This window comes from Hevea brasiliensis, chromosome 17, assembly GCF_030052815.1.
Source record: "Hevea brasiliensis isolate MT/VB/25A 57/8 chromosome 17, ASM3005281v1, whole genome shotgun sequence".
Classification (NCBI taxonomy): Eukaryota; Viridiplantae; Streptophyta; class Magnoliopsida; order Malpighiales; family Euphorbiaceae; genus Hevea; species Hevea brasiliensis.
The window spans coordinates 3957825-3973847 of NC_079509.1; the positions used below are offsets into that span (position 1 = coordinate 3957825).

Below are 16023 nucleotides of genomic sequence, written 5' to 3' on the forward strand. Positions count from 1 at the left end.
ATGGGTTTGAAAAGAAGAAATTCAACCATATATGTGTATGAAAGAGGGAGAGAGGGCGGTCCCAAAAATGAAATAAGCGCAGGCTCCAAATAACTATATATAAAAAAAAAAAAAAAAAAAAAGCCTAAAATAAGTCCAACTGAAATTGAAAAATAATCTTCGAGTGGAGCCCTCCATTGCTAACACACTATACACCAAACACTCTGATTCTTCCATTTCACACGCCAATATTATACTTGTAATAATAATAAATAATGAATAGTAAAATGAACTATAAAGAATTTTCCTCAAATGAAATCACTGCCTTTATTATTTCTTCAATTCTCCTTTGCGCTTTCCATTTTCTCAGGAAAAAAGTTAAAAATACTAGGTATAACAATTAATAATATTAGCCAAAAAAGAAAGACAGTGAAGCTAACGCCAAGCAGATGCGACGGTGAGTGTTTTTCCCATCCAACCGAAACTAACCCCACCATTTTCTTCTTTAACAGTGAAACCTGTGTTCAACCGGTTTCCAGAACTCAGTCTGGCTTTCATCGACTCTCCCACGTTTTGACTCAGTGGCTTCAACTCGAACCCTGCCATTCCCATCCGGGCCCGCCATTTCCCAAACACTTCGCATCTTTCCACACGGTCCCTACCTTCGCAAGCAACCGAGTTGGCGAGTTTCCGACCCAGTCCTTCTTCCACCTTCACTCTATCTAAGTTCTCCCTCTGCATCGTCGACTCAATCGAGTCAAACAATGCCCCATAATACGAGCAGGCCTCGTTCGCTCGCGCCATGAATGGAGCCGTATTTGTGTTCATTTCTTGTTCCACTAGCGTCACCACGCGTGGCGCCAACCCCTTCACGCGCCGCAGAAGTTCGTCTCGAGGATTCTCCGTTGAGACACTCTCGTCAGGCATTCGATACAGGTTGAATGCAAAATTTACGGCCAAAGGCTCTTCAGGATCGCAACCCAATGAGTCGCGGCTCAACTCACCGAGTTTACAGCTCACAACGTTGAAACGTAAAGAAACCCCAGCAAGCCGTTCTGCGACTTGACTCAGCTTACCACCAACCAACTTCAACCTCTCTTTCTCTTCCCCTCCATTATCAGCTACCGCTGTGATCTTCACAATGGAAGGCTTCCTATTCAGACGCTCAGATAGCGCGTGCAAAAGATTTATGTATTGGCATCCCTGGCCTACATCGAAATCGATAACATGAAGCCCGCTGCTGCTGGTGGGCTGGTCTACGGTAGCCTCAAGAATTGCGAGATTAGCAGCCATAAACCCAAGTTTGAAACAAGGAGAGACTTCATACAGTAACCGGGTCGACCCCAAATGTTCCTTGCTATACAGCTCCGCCACTGGCGGCGGGTTCTCCGCGGGGTTAACCCGTGATTTGAGTGCTATCAACATGTATTCCATCAATCTCTGTTCAGAATTCCCTTTCGGGTTCGAGAACTGAGATACCCGCGTCAAGATCTCACTCGCAACACCAGTTTTGCCTTCGTAAATGGCGGAAGCAGCGTCAAGTAGCGTTTGTTTTGAGCAATTGTGGACTGGAGTGGTCACCGATGTTGAGGAGGAACAAGGAGATGAGGACGATGAAGTAGGCGATGGAGAAATCAGGTTGGCACTTGAAGAAGTGATGAGATTCTGTATAGTTTCTGACCACTCGCTGTTACCGTTAGTAATCACCGAAACCGCATCGCCTTCGTCGTCTTCGTTGTCATCCAGAAGCTGCTTCTCCAGCTCCTGCAATCGATTCATCATCTTCTTTTTTGATTCTTGTCCTACCATAACCACTCCCCCTCCTCCGTTTTGATTTTGGAGCATGTTCACGTAAGGAAAAGAGGAAGAGGTGTGTTTCGCAGACTGAATGGTGGGTCCGTGCCCAAGATTGATGGGCTGGGGCCTGAGCCGTTGAAGAAGAGGCACACCGCAACGCTGAGACGAGGGTAATTCTGGAGACATGTTAGCCGATAATTCGATGGACGAGAGAGGGGAGATTGGGGATGTATGTTGGTACATCCTGGGCTTCACGGACCGAAGGAGCAGATCATTTAGTGCTGGGTTTAGGTTTGACTGCTGTAGCTGTTGCTGTTGATGTGCTTGGAAATCGGCAAGCGTTCGTTTTCCGATTACGCTTTGGGTTGTTAAGTTCGTGGCGGTTGTTCGGTGTTGAGCGATCTGAGAGGTAGGGTCTAGAAACATTTGAGAGAGCTGGTTTCTATAGGAAGGTTGAGATGGGTTGTTGGAATTCATGGAGATTATGGATCTACCCACGATGCCGGTGTAGAAATCTGCGCCACTGCCGGAGAACCTTGATGTCATTTTCTCTCTCTGTGGAGGGAGTTAGAAAAGTTAGTGCTTATAGAAACGCATGAGACATGGGAAGAGTTAACGGAGAAATGAATGGAAAGAAAAGGTTTGGGGTTTGAGAAATGATTGTGATGAATATAAGGGTGAAAGCTTAAAAATTCCAACTAGTTATTAGCTCTCTGTTGCTTTTATTTTATTATTATTATTTTAATCGACAAGAAACCCACAGGAGCATGTTTGGCATGAAATTTTCGCCGCTAGATTGTCTTTTGATCGAGCGCTTTCTCACTTTTCAAAGACATGAACGGTGATTAACTTGGCCACCGCATACTCGTTTGCTTATACGGGGCTAAAACTCATCAACTTCCAGTATGAAACGTTATCACGCTTGACAACAAGGCGTGGCTTTCAAAACCAATGAGAGCGCGAGGAAGGCAAGAATAGGGGCCCCTCATATTGTGATCGTGAAGGCACGCTCCTATATTGCGATGTGAGGATAAAATTGAATTTGTGCGAATGAGATGATCTTTATGCGGGCAGTGATCACCTGACAGGACAGTTACGAACTATTCTAAAAAGCTAACCACAATAATCCGAATATTGCAATAAAGAAGGTGTAAGATTATTTCTTGAAATATAAAGATCGAGTATACGAAAAATAAGGGTATGTATTGCGAGAGAAAAATGAAAAATCAGACACGTGGAACTAGAACGAAGAGCTTTGAGAAAAAAATTGGCAACTGCAGCGCTGGTTTGTAATTTGCCCGAGCTGTTTCGCGGATTCGAAGTTATTGTAGCTGTTTTGTCCTGACGGACAATACCCGGTTGAGTCATGGGGAGTTTACTTACACGCGTCGGTCGATGACCTTTTCGTGTAGTGCAGGAATTTCAAAACCAGAAAAGTTGCGTAAACCCCAACCATTAAAATATTAACCTCCAACACAACCCAAGAAGAAAAAAAAAAAAAAACAATGAGGAGTTTGCTTTCTGCTGAGAAATTGCTGCTCCCTACTCGTCTTTGTTACTTCAAATTAAAGTAGAGGCAAAAGGCGTTAATTCTGATAATTTTTTTAGTTAAACAGATAACTAAAAATTTAATTAGGATAATTTAAACTAATTATATTATAATTAGTTAAAATACAACACAGTGGCTCACATGAGCTAAACGGCAACTTAACTCCATTTATTAAAAAAAAACTACAAAAAAAATTTAGAAAAATTAAAACTGAATTTTCCTTCCAATCAAATATCATCTTATTCTTTTCTCTTCTACAAAATGTATAATTAATATCTACGGCGCCGTTTATTTTATAAAAAATAATTTATATATAAAAATATTTTTTAAAATTATAATATTAAATTAATAATATATATTTATTTTATATATATATAAATATGTTCATATTTTAATAAAATTATTAAAATTTAAAAAATAAAAAATAATTTTTTCTTTTAAAAAATATAAGTTATTTTTTTTAAATTACTTAATTTTTTTTAATAAAAAAATATTTTATGTTAACTAATTTTATTTAATATCTCAAACACCAAAAAATATAAAAAAATATTTTTTATAAAACAAATGGAGCCTACATGTTTAAAGAATCTATGAATGAAATTTTTCAATTTGATTTTTTTTTATCAAAGTTTAACATGGCATGAAAAAACTCATGCCAAAGTAAAAATTATATATATATATATATACTTTCTTAAAAACAAAATTTTTTAAAAAATATACCATTTCAAATCAACAATAATTCATAAAAATAATAAAATATTATTTTAAAAAATCTTTTTTTTTTATCGATGGAATCAGTAAAAGCCTCCAAATCAGCAAATTAGAGGAATTAAACATGCATAGAACCACGGGATCACGTATGAAAGAATCTCACACTGTAGATTTTTAAAGAGTTATTGTTATAAATAATTTATATGTTAAATAATAGAGAGATAAATAATTTTTATATTTTTAAAATACATAAAAGAAAAAAGTGAAAAATATATATAGAATTCTGTGTGTGTGTGTATATATATATATATATTCTGTTATAGCACCTGACACATATATGTGTGAAATAAAATAATTATCTTATTTTAATTCTTGTAAATAAATTGCGAATAGATGTGTTTATTAATACTTGTCTGTTACTAAATAAACATACCTATTACACACAAATAGTTATAACTATTAAAAGATGTGTCTTTTAATAAGTAGATGTGTTTGTTAGAAGATGTGTTTGTTAATAAGTAGATGTGTCTGTTACTAAATAAACATGCTTATTACACACAAATAGTTATAACTGTTACAAGATGTGTCTTTTAATAAATAAATATAATTATATCTGTTAGAGGATATACCGATTTAAATAAACAATCATATCTGTCAAAAATAGACAGATATGTTTGTCTAAAATATGTGTCATGACTTTTAATCATATATAAATATGAACGAGTTTTCAATTTAGAAATATACTACTTCTATTTCTTCTTCTTCTTTTCTCTTTAAATTCGGTTCGTATAAATAATTTTTAAGGGAAATGTTCAGAAGTTACTGTTTGCAGATTTCAGATTTTGTTGTATTTTAAAGATTTATTGGCATAAACTTGCAGCAATCTAGTTTTGATAATTAATACCTTAAAGATAGTGATTTATCACGTCTCAAAATCTATTTTACATTCATTGCCTCAACAGTTATACCTTCGTATACTCACTCTCTTTTCTAGTGTGATCACACAAAAGCATTTGTGCTTATAAACCAAACCCTGATGGATTCCCATCTTTCTCAAGGTGGTGGACAAGCTTACTGGATCAAGTCTCTAGAGGTAATATGCAATCTGAGACTCTTTTGTTTAGCTGCAATCACATGCTGGCACATATGGAAAGAAAGGAACTTAGCAGTGTATGAAAAAGCCATTCGGAATCCTTTAGCAACGATGAGGCATATCTCTATAACAATAGCAAAAAGTATGCTGATAAATCCCAATGGAGAAGGAAAATGTAGATCAAGCTTCTATAAGCAGATGGAAAGCCTCGCCAGTCGGATATCTAAAGTTAAATTGTGATAATAGTTGGAAAGAAGATAAACTGAAGTTTGCTATAGCAGTTGTAATGAGGGATCATTTGGGTACAGTGGTGCACGGAATTGCTAAGTTAGCTTTTGCCACATCCCCGCTGTTAGGTGAAGCGAAAGCTATTGAGGAAGCGATGCTTTTGGCAAGGGCTCGTGGTTTCAACTCCATTTTTGCTGAATCTGAATCTAGCAATCTCATCCAAGCTATTAATAAGATGCTTCAACCTCCTCCTTGGGAAATTCAAGTAGTGTTGCTCTCTATAGATTTGCTAAGGTCTTCTTTTCAGAATATCTTTCTTTCTTATGTTAGGAGAAATTATAATGAAGCAGCAAATAGGCTAGCTAATCTTTTTGCTAGCAATACTTTGCCTTGTAACTGGCTTCTAAACCCTCCTGTTCATTTTAGGATGGCTTGTAACTCTGATGCCACTGGAGCCTTGTAATGCAATTTCGCAATTGTACAAAAAAAAAATTCAATAACTTCAATCAAAAGAATGGTGCATATGCAATTATTATTAGGGATCACAGAGGAAGAACTTTGGATTAGGCTACTCAAAATGTAATTAAATATGAATGATCCGCTCATTCATTAGAGTTTAGCTTGCAGGGATGCGCTTCAGCTAGCAATTACTAAAGGATACACCAAAATCATCTTTGAAGGAGACAATCAGATGTTGTTTAATGCTATCCTAAATCGTCAATGTCCAACAATCATCCGTAATATTATTCATGATATACAGGAATTGGCTTCTAACCTTCAGTTAGTTTCCTTCTCTTTTATATACCAAGCTTGCAACGGAGTAACGCACTTTTTAGTTCAAAAAACTTTTCATGATGTATATTTTTGTTTAAACCCTGTTTTTCAACATATGCTTATGCCTTCTTTATTTTTTGGAATGAAAATTCATCTTAAAAATAAAATCAATAACTTTAAAACCCCAACCCCAGCATTTAAATTTATTCAAAGGAAAATTTGCAGATATAATAAGAGTATTTAAAATTAAAAAAAAAAACCCTTAAGGAATTGTTCAATTATAGTAGCTAGAGAGCATAAGTAGTATATAATTATAGCATTTCATTAAATATAATTAAATAACCAATAATGCATTGGCATAGTAATTAATGTTGGGGTGGATTTGGGATGATTGTCCAAGGCATCCCAAGTTCGAGCATGAGTGATATCCAATATATAACGTTTGATTCGAATGGATTATCTCGCTAGACTATTCTCAAAAAGAGACCATAGAGTGATAAATCTGATGATTAATTGATGAGATGAATTTTGATTATAAAAATAATAAAATTAATTTTCATTTTTACAAGAAAGCAAAAACAAAAACAATAAGGAAAGAAAATAATAGGATAGAATAAAATTAGGAGATATGATGAAACATCGAAAATCATGAATAATAATAAAAATTTTAAAAATATTTTTTAGATTTTATTTTATTAATTTTTAATTATTTAAAATATAAAAAATAATTTATTAATTTATAATATATTTTTAATATTTATAATACATTTTATTAATTTTTTAATATCATTAATTAACACGGTCAAATTTAAACGTATTTAATCTAATTTAAATTGTGAAGGGCATGTTAATTTGACTAAAGAAAAAAGCAGAACCAATGTGATTATTAAACCTAAATTTAAAGCGTTAAAATGGACCCCGTTTGAGAGAGAAATGTCGTCAGATACACCAAAAATTAAGTTATAAATTTAAAATAATAAAAATGATATTAATATTTTTATTTTGTTATCGTATATATGATAAATAAATAAATAAATAAATTATTTAATATATTACATTTGGAATGTACATTTTAAATAATAATAATAAAAAAAATAACGTGCGTATATGCGGCGCGTGAGCAGGAATTTGAGTGAATATCATTGGTTTGTGAAATACATAACAAACCTTACTACTAATTAAAGAAGCAACAACAACATATCTATAAGCTAATAATAATGACTTTCGATCTACTCCAACATCATTTGATAATGAAATTTATCCCAAAATTCATCCCAACACTTTCTTTTCATATACTTTCTTTTCATATACTTTCTTCTTATATTTCATATTAAATATTCGATTAATTAATTTTCTAAACAATATTAGTTTAAGTTTTTTTTTTTTTTGGTGTTTTTAAAAATAATAAAATTATTAAATTTAAACTCTTGATTGTATTGAGTACATTTTATTATTGAATTATTGAGTTTAGCGATTAATTAAAATGGTACATTAATTGACTGCACTGCGACACCATTTGTGATGTGTAGGTAAAGAATCTTATTAAATCTAAGTGATGCCTTGATGGTGAACCTGCGTTTCCAAAATTATATCGTCGTCTCAGAATTTTATTAATTAATTATTATAAATTAAATTTTACATCAAAATAAATTTAATAAATTTAAATTAATTATTTATACCCAGGAGGGGGAAGAGGCATAGCATGAGTAAGTTGTACGTATGGTAAAGGCTCCCGACCTATCTTGGTATCAGAGCCTGATTATACTTATATAGTACATACTTCGACGGTGAGTAAAGAGAATTTCTCTCAAATATGTCGTACCAAACACCTACTCCTTCTTCTCAAACAGTTCTACAAAACCTTACACCTTCTGAAATTGTAAACCTTACTTCTTCTCTCTCTCTCTCTCTTCTCCCCTAAGAAGAACTCTTTGTTCTCGTATTGATAACCTCATAGAAATAGCCACCTTGCCTGAAGATGCTTAGGTTGGGGAATCTCTCCTTCCCCTTCTCAGTCCTTACAACATTTATAGACGTTCTGGATCTCTTACCAAAAGTATCAAATCTCTTATCTCTTATAGGAGATCTCTCTCTAAAGAATACGTCCAAACTTCTCGCATGGATCAATGTTCTCTCCAGAGTTCTTCTGCTGAATAATATGTCACTCTGGAAATCCCACCTCCATTAATCCCCAAATGGAGACAGGAAGGTTATTCCCATCTACACTTTGGAGCAGTAAGACTTATCCTCAGTCTACATGGAAGACGTGAACTCCCAGTCACTGCTAGAGTGTCACTGCTAGAGTGTCACTCCTCGACACTAGATTTCTCCAATATGAGCATGCGGTTATTGGAACGTATCTTACCACCCTTCACACTGAGAGCGTGGTATTAAAATTCTTTTCAAATTACAACCTCTCACTACGAGATCCTCATCTCTGCACCACACTAAAAGCACAAGTCTAGCTCACAGGAGCATAATAGGTGACGTCATCTATGATGGCCACCTTGCATTATCAGATCATTTACAAACTATAGAATCATGTAGTAGATCTGTCACAGCCCTCTATCTCAAACAATGCTTTGCTTGTCCTAGCAGACACTGAGACAACGCCAACAATAGTCCAGATACCTAGGCAACTGCCTAAAAGTGAGCTTGAACAGCTAATTCCAAAAACTTGGCTGACCAACTATGAAAGGCTCCATGCAACTTCTTAGCTGATCTAAATCACAGAATCTTCTTTCAGAAGAAATACTAATGGAACGGTACAAACCACTTTCCAGCCACCCAAGCATTCCACAGGATCTTTACCTGTGTTCCAGACCATGATGGTCCAGCCATTAGAAAAAGAGCAGAAGCACTATCTTATCAGAGCCGTAATGCCTGACAATCACTATGTTTATCCCATAAGGGTAGATGGTCATTATCCTTGGGATCTCCCAGGATCTGGCATGTGCGACCCAGATTGTGACTGTTGTGACAATTACTGAAAAAATGAGTATGATCATCCTCTGTCAGATAAGAACTGGAAGAAACTCACTAAGAAGTCCAGAGCTTCTTGCAAACCTCCTCAGACTCTCAGGGAGGATTATCCTGACAACAGCCCATGTATAGGCATCCATGAAGAAACCAAGCAAAAGAAGCCCCTTCCAATTTATGAACTTGCCTTGGAGATCATCAGACAAAAAGAAGTACAGCGGCCTTCTCCTCCTCCTCTTCCACCTCCTGCATTACCATTGGTGCAGCCCTGCATGATGTTTTCCCCTGTCTTATATGAAGCGGATTTCCCTTTGCTAACCCAACAGACAGATTAGCAGACCAAGATCTCCACAAGACCTTTTATCCATTCAACCAAAGTTGATGCTGAAGGTCATATGACCCCGATCACTCAAGCTGAAGAAGTTATGAACTGGCAAACAAAGAATGCAGCAGTTCAAAACAAAACACTGCAAAGGATTGATTCTAAAATTGATCAAGTTCTTACTTGAGGAAGATGGACTTCTCGGCTCATATCTGGTGGGTGCTGGAGGAGGAGTTGGTCTTTGAAACAAGGGAGATGGGTTATAAGTTACAGGGGTTGGATCATAGGAGTATTTGAAAGGACCAAAAAGAGAGTAAGCAGGTTCAGGTGTTGCAAGGAAAGGATTTTGTGATATCGGGGCAGAGAAAGGGTTGTAAGAAGTGGGCGCTTATGTTGGTTTGTGAAGGTCTGCCTCAACCTGAGCCAATTGTTTTTTTAGTCTCCTGATCTTAGCTTCTTTTTGAGTAAACTCCATACCAAATATTTTTTGTTATATCAAGGACTTGAGATCCTTATCAAGCTGTGTAATCTTTCCTTGTAAATCTTTATACATATTTTGGGCAAATGCAGTAAAGGAATCCACCCTTTGATCCAATCTTAATCCACAGCCCTACGGATGCATCCCATTGAATTGAAAACCCTTGTTGTCCATATATGATAGATAATGAATTTTTTAGTACTAAATTACTAAACCTCTCTCAAACTAAAATTTCACTTCAAAACATTTGAGTTTTGTCAAGTGATTTTATAATTTTCTTAAATATTATTTAATTCTTATATCATGGTAAAATTAATAATTTAATCTTCAAATTTTGAAATGTACATTAATCAATCTCTAAATTTTGATTTGTTATATACTTTAGTTCTGTCTATTTGTTTCAATTTTTGTCATTAATGATAATTATTTTCATTCTTTAACTTTTATAATTATATACATTTTTATCCTTATTAGTTACCACTTTTGATTCATTGACTAATAGTTAGGGTTGAGCATTTGATTCAAATTGAATTGAATTGTTAGAAATTGAATTACGTTAGAAACCGAATTAAGTTAGAAACCGAATTAAATTAAAATGTATAAAAAATAAAATCAAACCTAAACTGTCATAATTTGATTCGGTTTGAACTGATCGATTTTTGAACTTTGATTGGTTTTTTTATTTAGACTTGATTTTCAAGTTATTTGTTTGATTTTAATATTGATTTAAACTTAATAATCATTAATCAATAAAATTAAATAATTTATATATATATAATACATAAATTCAATATAAAAAAAAATAATTTAAAAAATCAATAAAGCAATTGAAGTTGGTTTGATTCAATCAATTTTTTTTATCTTCAAAACAAAATCAAACTAAAATAATTAAAATTTTTAAAATTTAAAATCGAATTGAATTATTTTAAAAATTAAATTAAATTATTAAATTAATATAATTTAATTTAATTTATTTAGTTCAAGTTGAATAGCATTCACTTCTACTAATAGTAATAATTAAATTAATAAAATTTAGCGAAGATACCAAAGACATAATAGAATTAAATATAGAGACTGAATATATATTTTTAAAAATATAAATATTAAATCATTAATTTTAGCATAATAAAAGTTTGTCATTTTTTTATTATTTAAAGAAAAAAAAAAAAGCAGCTAGAGAAATATCTCATCTGTCTTGGTATCTACCGCCAAAAAACGACAAGTCGAAGTTGTTAATTCACTGAGTATCCATTTTGAGAATGACTTCTATATCCAATAAGCTCTCTCTTTTCAAACATCTGCCAAACTAAAGGAATCCAACCACACTTATTTCATTTGGCTTTAAAATTAAGCCATTTTTAAACAGCTTTACAGTATCTTTTGCTAAATTTATGGCTTTTGGCATTGGACCAGCCAATCCATTCATCAGCAATTCCAAACAATCTTTTATTTTGCTAATACATAATTGCCAGATTCATTCAATTCTAAACCACACGTTTAAACATATAACCTTCTACACCTCTTAATTTCTTAGAATTATTTTCAATTTACTTTTTCATTTTAACTGTAGAATTTAATTTTATATAAAAATTGAATTAATTAAAACAAATAAATTAACTAAATTAAAATATATGAATAAAAACGAATGATTGACCCATTTGACCATTGAACCCTTCATGCTTGGGAGGGGTGGGTCAATGCAGGGTCTTGGAAAATATATGTTATAAATTATAACAGCAAGTGTTGCCGTATTCATGGAGGGTATTGATGTAAATTACGCATTTGAATAAGCAAGTATTTGACATTTTCATAGTAGATTGCGTGAAGGCAAAACTTTCACTCACAAATTGTTTAGCAAACTAAGCCGTCCAAACCGCCTTCGATCCTAATCCCCAAATTATATCTTCACCCTCTCCTACTGCCACGTGGTTTTTTAATCCACATTCGCCGCTTGTCCCTGGCCTAACCTAACCTCTCCCTGCCACATAGATTTTTCTTCTTTGAATGGTTTCATATTGATCCAGCTTCTAATTAGAATTTAATCGTATTAAAAATATTATATAGTTATTAAATATATATAAGAGAATATATTCTTAAAATTATTTAAATATAAAATTAAAATTTTAATTTATATAAATTAATTTTGAAAATAAAAAAACCTAATTCTTTACGGCTTGTCTCATCTCCCATGATTTTGTACCTGCCTAAATAACAGCTAACAACAAGTAAGGGTATTTTGGTAAATTTAAAGCCCCCTGCAGCCACCTTAACTAGAAAAGCCACCGGTTTATTTATTTTGGTGGAGACTGCCTAACAGAAACGAATCTGTTTGGTTATGGATTGGTAACCGGGGATAGCCGGTTTGCATTTGAAACCCATCAGCGCCGACTGGGAAGTGATATTTTATTTTTTAAAAGTATGGTCACGCGCTTTTCCAAGTGTGGACGAGCACACGCCTTTCGTGCCTAATGCCACACGAAATCCAAGCTTCTAGAATATCTGTTTTCGTTGGTCGTAGAGTTGACGGGGTTACATGTTTTTTTTTTTTTTTTTTTTTTTAAAGTAATTCTTATTTATTTAATGAGATAAAGATCGTATTTGGTCGATTTGGCGACCTTCTTGGTTTCTATTTGTGGAACCCATGATGATACGAGAATTTATATGTTTGTACCTGATTTTATGGGGAAATTATTAATTGCATTTGAAATATTAATTTTTAGTATTTTTTTATATTCATATAAATATAAATTTTTTGAACAAATCATGAAAAATAAATCTCGCATGTATATAAATTAAAAAACACATATGGTAAAATTTATCGGTTTCATATAAATATCAATTTTTTATTTATCATTAAATATTATTTTTAAAATTTTTATTTAAAAAAAAAACTTTTAGTTTATTCTTTTCGAAATATGTCATCAGCTGCATTGACTCTGAGATAAGGTGACCGGTGATATCATCGTGACTTTAGATATCAAGTTGAATCTCAATATATGCAGTTACCAAATAAAAATATATATATATATATATATATATATATATATATATATATATATATTAACACATTATTATAATTTTAGTAGAGAAGGAGGTTCATGTACCTTGAAGCTTCAAAAGGTTATTGAAGAAGTTATAATGAAGCATCTAATACATACGAGAAATTAATTAGACTAGTGAAAGTTAGGAATTTGGAGCCCCCACTTGGGCATATGCAACGCAAGTTGTGGTTACCACTTACCAAATGGTTTTGTTTTCAAACGTTAAGTTGTTTCTATTTGGCACCCAAACGCTCTCAATAACAACAAACAAGCAAGAAGCACCCGCAGGCTCCGCCCTGGCACTGGGTTTCACGTGAATCTACTATACCATTTCTCAGATTCATCGCACCCCTGATAAAAGGTTACAAACGGCTGCAACAAACTCAATCCTTTTTCATTTTCTACTGCCATTTATTGCACGTTATACATACTCCTTTGCCTTGTTCCATACATTTCCACCGCCTGAGGTAATGGCCACATGCTGATTCGATATTGGTTTCCAAGAGTTTAATTATTATTATTATTATTATTATTATTTAAATTTAAAAATTTAAGATTAAAAGTTGAATTAATTTTATTTATTAATTAAACATTTAAATAAGACTAATCTAAAAAAAAAAAAAAAAATTGGAGTTGCTTACTTTTTCTTACCGATTATGGCCGGTGAAAGGGGAAGAAAGGTGTATCGTCAAATCTCGAAACATAGGTGTAGAGGGTCTGCTGCGTCGTCAGGTCATACATACTGCGTTTCTGATTATTTTTCCTTCCATACAGACACCGAGCGCCGTATAGAGAGAGGGTTTGAATCATCAGATGGTGAATAAGAGCCGTTAGATTCGGTCACTAGATTGTCAGTACACGTTTCGCACGCTCATGGGTGAATTTTGACATGAAGTTGTCAGCTTGCAGGGCACGTGACTTTTACGTTCCTGGCTAAAAGCTGAAGCCATCCATCCGAGAAGATTTAACTGCTTTCTGACCTTCTGGTTCTCACTTCTCACTCCTCGACGCTTTAGGGGTAATTGGGCCTTCCTCTGAATTGATTGGGCTTGTGAGTGAGGCCGGAGCGGCTTTCCATTTTTTTTTTCTTCTAATTGCTTGTCCTCAAAAGAGTAGAAACATATTTTCAAACCACTAAATAACTGCCACGTATGAATGAGTATAAAATTATCTAACTATATAATAATTATTTATTGATCAAATTTAAATATGATGTGATTAAAAGTAATTTAAAAGCAATTTTTAAATTTTTCAAAAACAATAATAATCGGAGCTTCAAATTTTGTGTTAAGTGGTTGCCTGTTGGAGCGGAGTGGACTGGGTCATTTCAGCAACCTCCTTAGTTGCTATTATTTTTATTTGTTATTTCGTCTTATAAATTTATAAATAATAAATATTTAATTTTTTATTTAAAAAATAAGTTATTTTAAAAGAAATAAATCCTGCAATAATTTAATTTAATAAATGAAAATTTTTTATTAAAAATTTGAAACTCTCCTATTTAAGTTATTTTTTATAAGAAAAAAATTAAAAATAAGTATATTTATTCCATTTACTAATTATTTTGAATAATAAAAATTCAAGACAAAAAATAAAATTTAAATAAATTATATCATTTTAAAAATTTATTTAGATATATAATTTTTTTATAAAATCATTTAAACTAAATTTTGTATAAAACTGAATTAAATTATAGTAAAAAAAAAAATCCAAATAGAGTGATGGGTTTGACCCTTTTTCATGGGTGAACATCAAGGAAAGTGTTATCAACATTTCAAAATTAAAAAGTAAGGGATGGTTAATATGAAAACGCAAACATTTATTTGTAAAATTTATGAAAAATGTTTATTTCACTTTGAGACATAAAAAAAAAAGGATTTCATGTATAAATAATAATAATAATAATAATAATAATAATAATAATAATAATAATAATAAGGATTTATTTTAATATGAAAAGGATATATCTATAAAGGCAATTGGTGTAACACCCCAAAATTTTAAATTTTATTATTTTATGAGTATTATTGATATTTTAATTTTATTTAAATTTTAAGAAATTATTTGAGATTTTTCGGATTTTAAAAATTGGGTTCGATTTTTCGAGAAGATAAACTTTGATGATTTTTAAAAATTTATTTAAAGACCACGTGGCAAAACTAAAAATATATTTGGAGTCTACAAATTTTTCTGAGTTTTCTAGAATTTTTTTCGGAATTTTTGGACCTCGTTTTCAGTCCCAAGGCAGAGTAAAAATTTTAAATTTTGTATTTGACCGAATCGAACCGGACCGAATCGAACTGGCCGAATCGGACCGGTCTTCTTCTTTTTCTTCCTCCTCCTCGCGCGTGTCCCAACCTCCCTTCTCTTTTCTCCCGTTTTCTCTCTCCTCTCTCCTCCCCTTGCTGCGTTCCAGCTTCCCCTGCCACCCCAGCTCGCCGGCGCCCATCCCAAGCCGTCCCAGCCCACCGGCCGCCGCCTGGAACGCCGGAAAACAGCGCCCGAAGCGACGTGACGCAAGCGCGCCACTTTGTCTTCCCAGCATAAATCCGGCCACCAATCGGACCGGGTCTTGTGTCTAAATCCATCTACTCGTCGAGAGCTTTCCATAGACACTAAGAACACCGAAATCCATTTAGCGGTTTGTCCAATTTTTACCCGGGAAGTTTTAGCCCATTTTGACTTTTGGACTAAATTTCTCGCAAACCGTGAACCCCACGAGAAAACCGACAGTACCAGAGCGCTCCACTCGTCGAGAGCTTCGCGGCGACATAAATTTCGAATTTTTCCGACATCGTTTTTCGGTGGGTCCCATGGAACTTCCCAGTATTTTTCCGAGCATTAAATGAGCTTAGAAAATTCTGTAAAATTTATGTACTAACCTCCGTGTTGTGGGCTTCGTGTAGGCATCCTCAATTCGAGGAAATTCGACAGTTGTCCGGGTTTGTGAATTTCCGGCCAGACAGACCCGCTACCGGAAAAGTCTCCGAACTGGATCGAGGTTTTGGCTACCCCACCATTGTCAGACATCCCGAGCGCGTTCCCAAAGTTGGAATCGGCAAAGGTAAACCC

The 16023-nt window shown here is 33.7% G+C and overlaps 1 protein-coding gene across 1 annotated transcript; it reads right to left on the reverse strand.

Annotated features, from left to right (window-relative positions):
• Positions 1-281: 281 nt before the first annotated feature.
• On the reverse strand, positions 282-2540 carry LOC110658170 (scarecrow-like protein 8). Its single transcript, XM_021815675.2, has one exon. It carries the CDS (start codon positions 2320-2322, stop codon positions 415-417), a length of 1908 nt encoding a protein of 635 aa, XP_021671367.2. The 5' UTR covers positions 2323-2540; the 3' UTR covers positions 282-414.
• Between the last annotated feature and the right edge of the window lie 13483 nt (positions 2541-16023).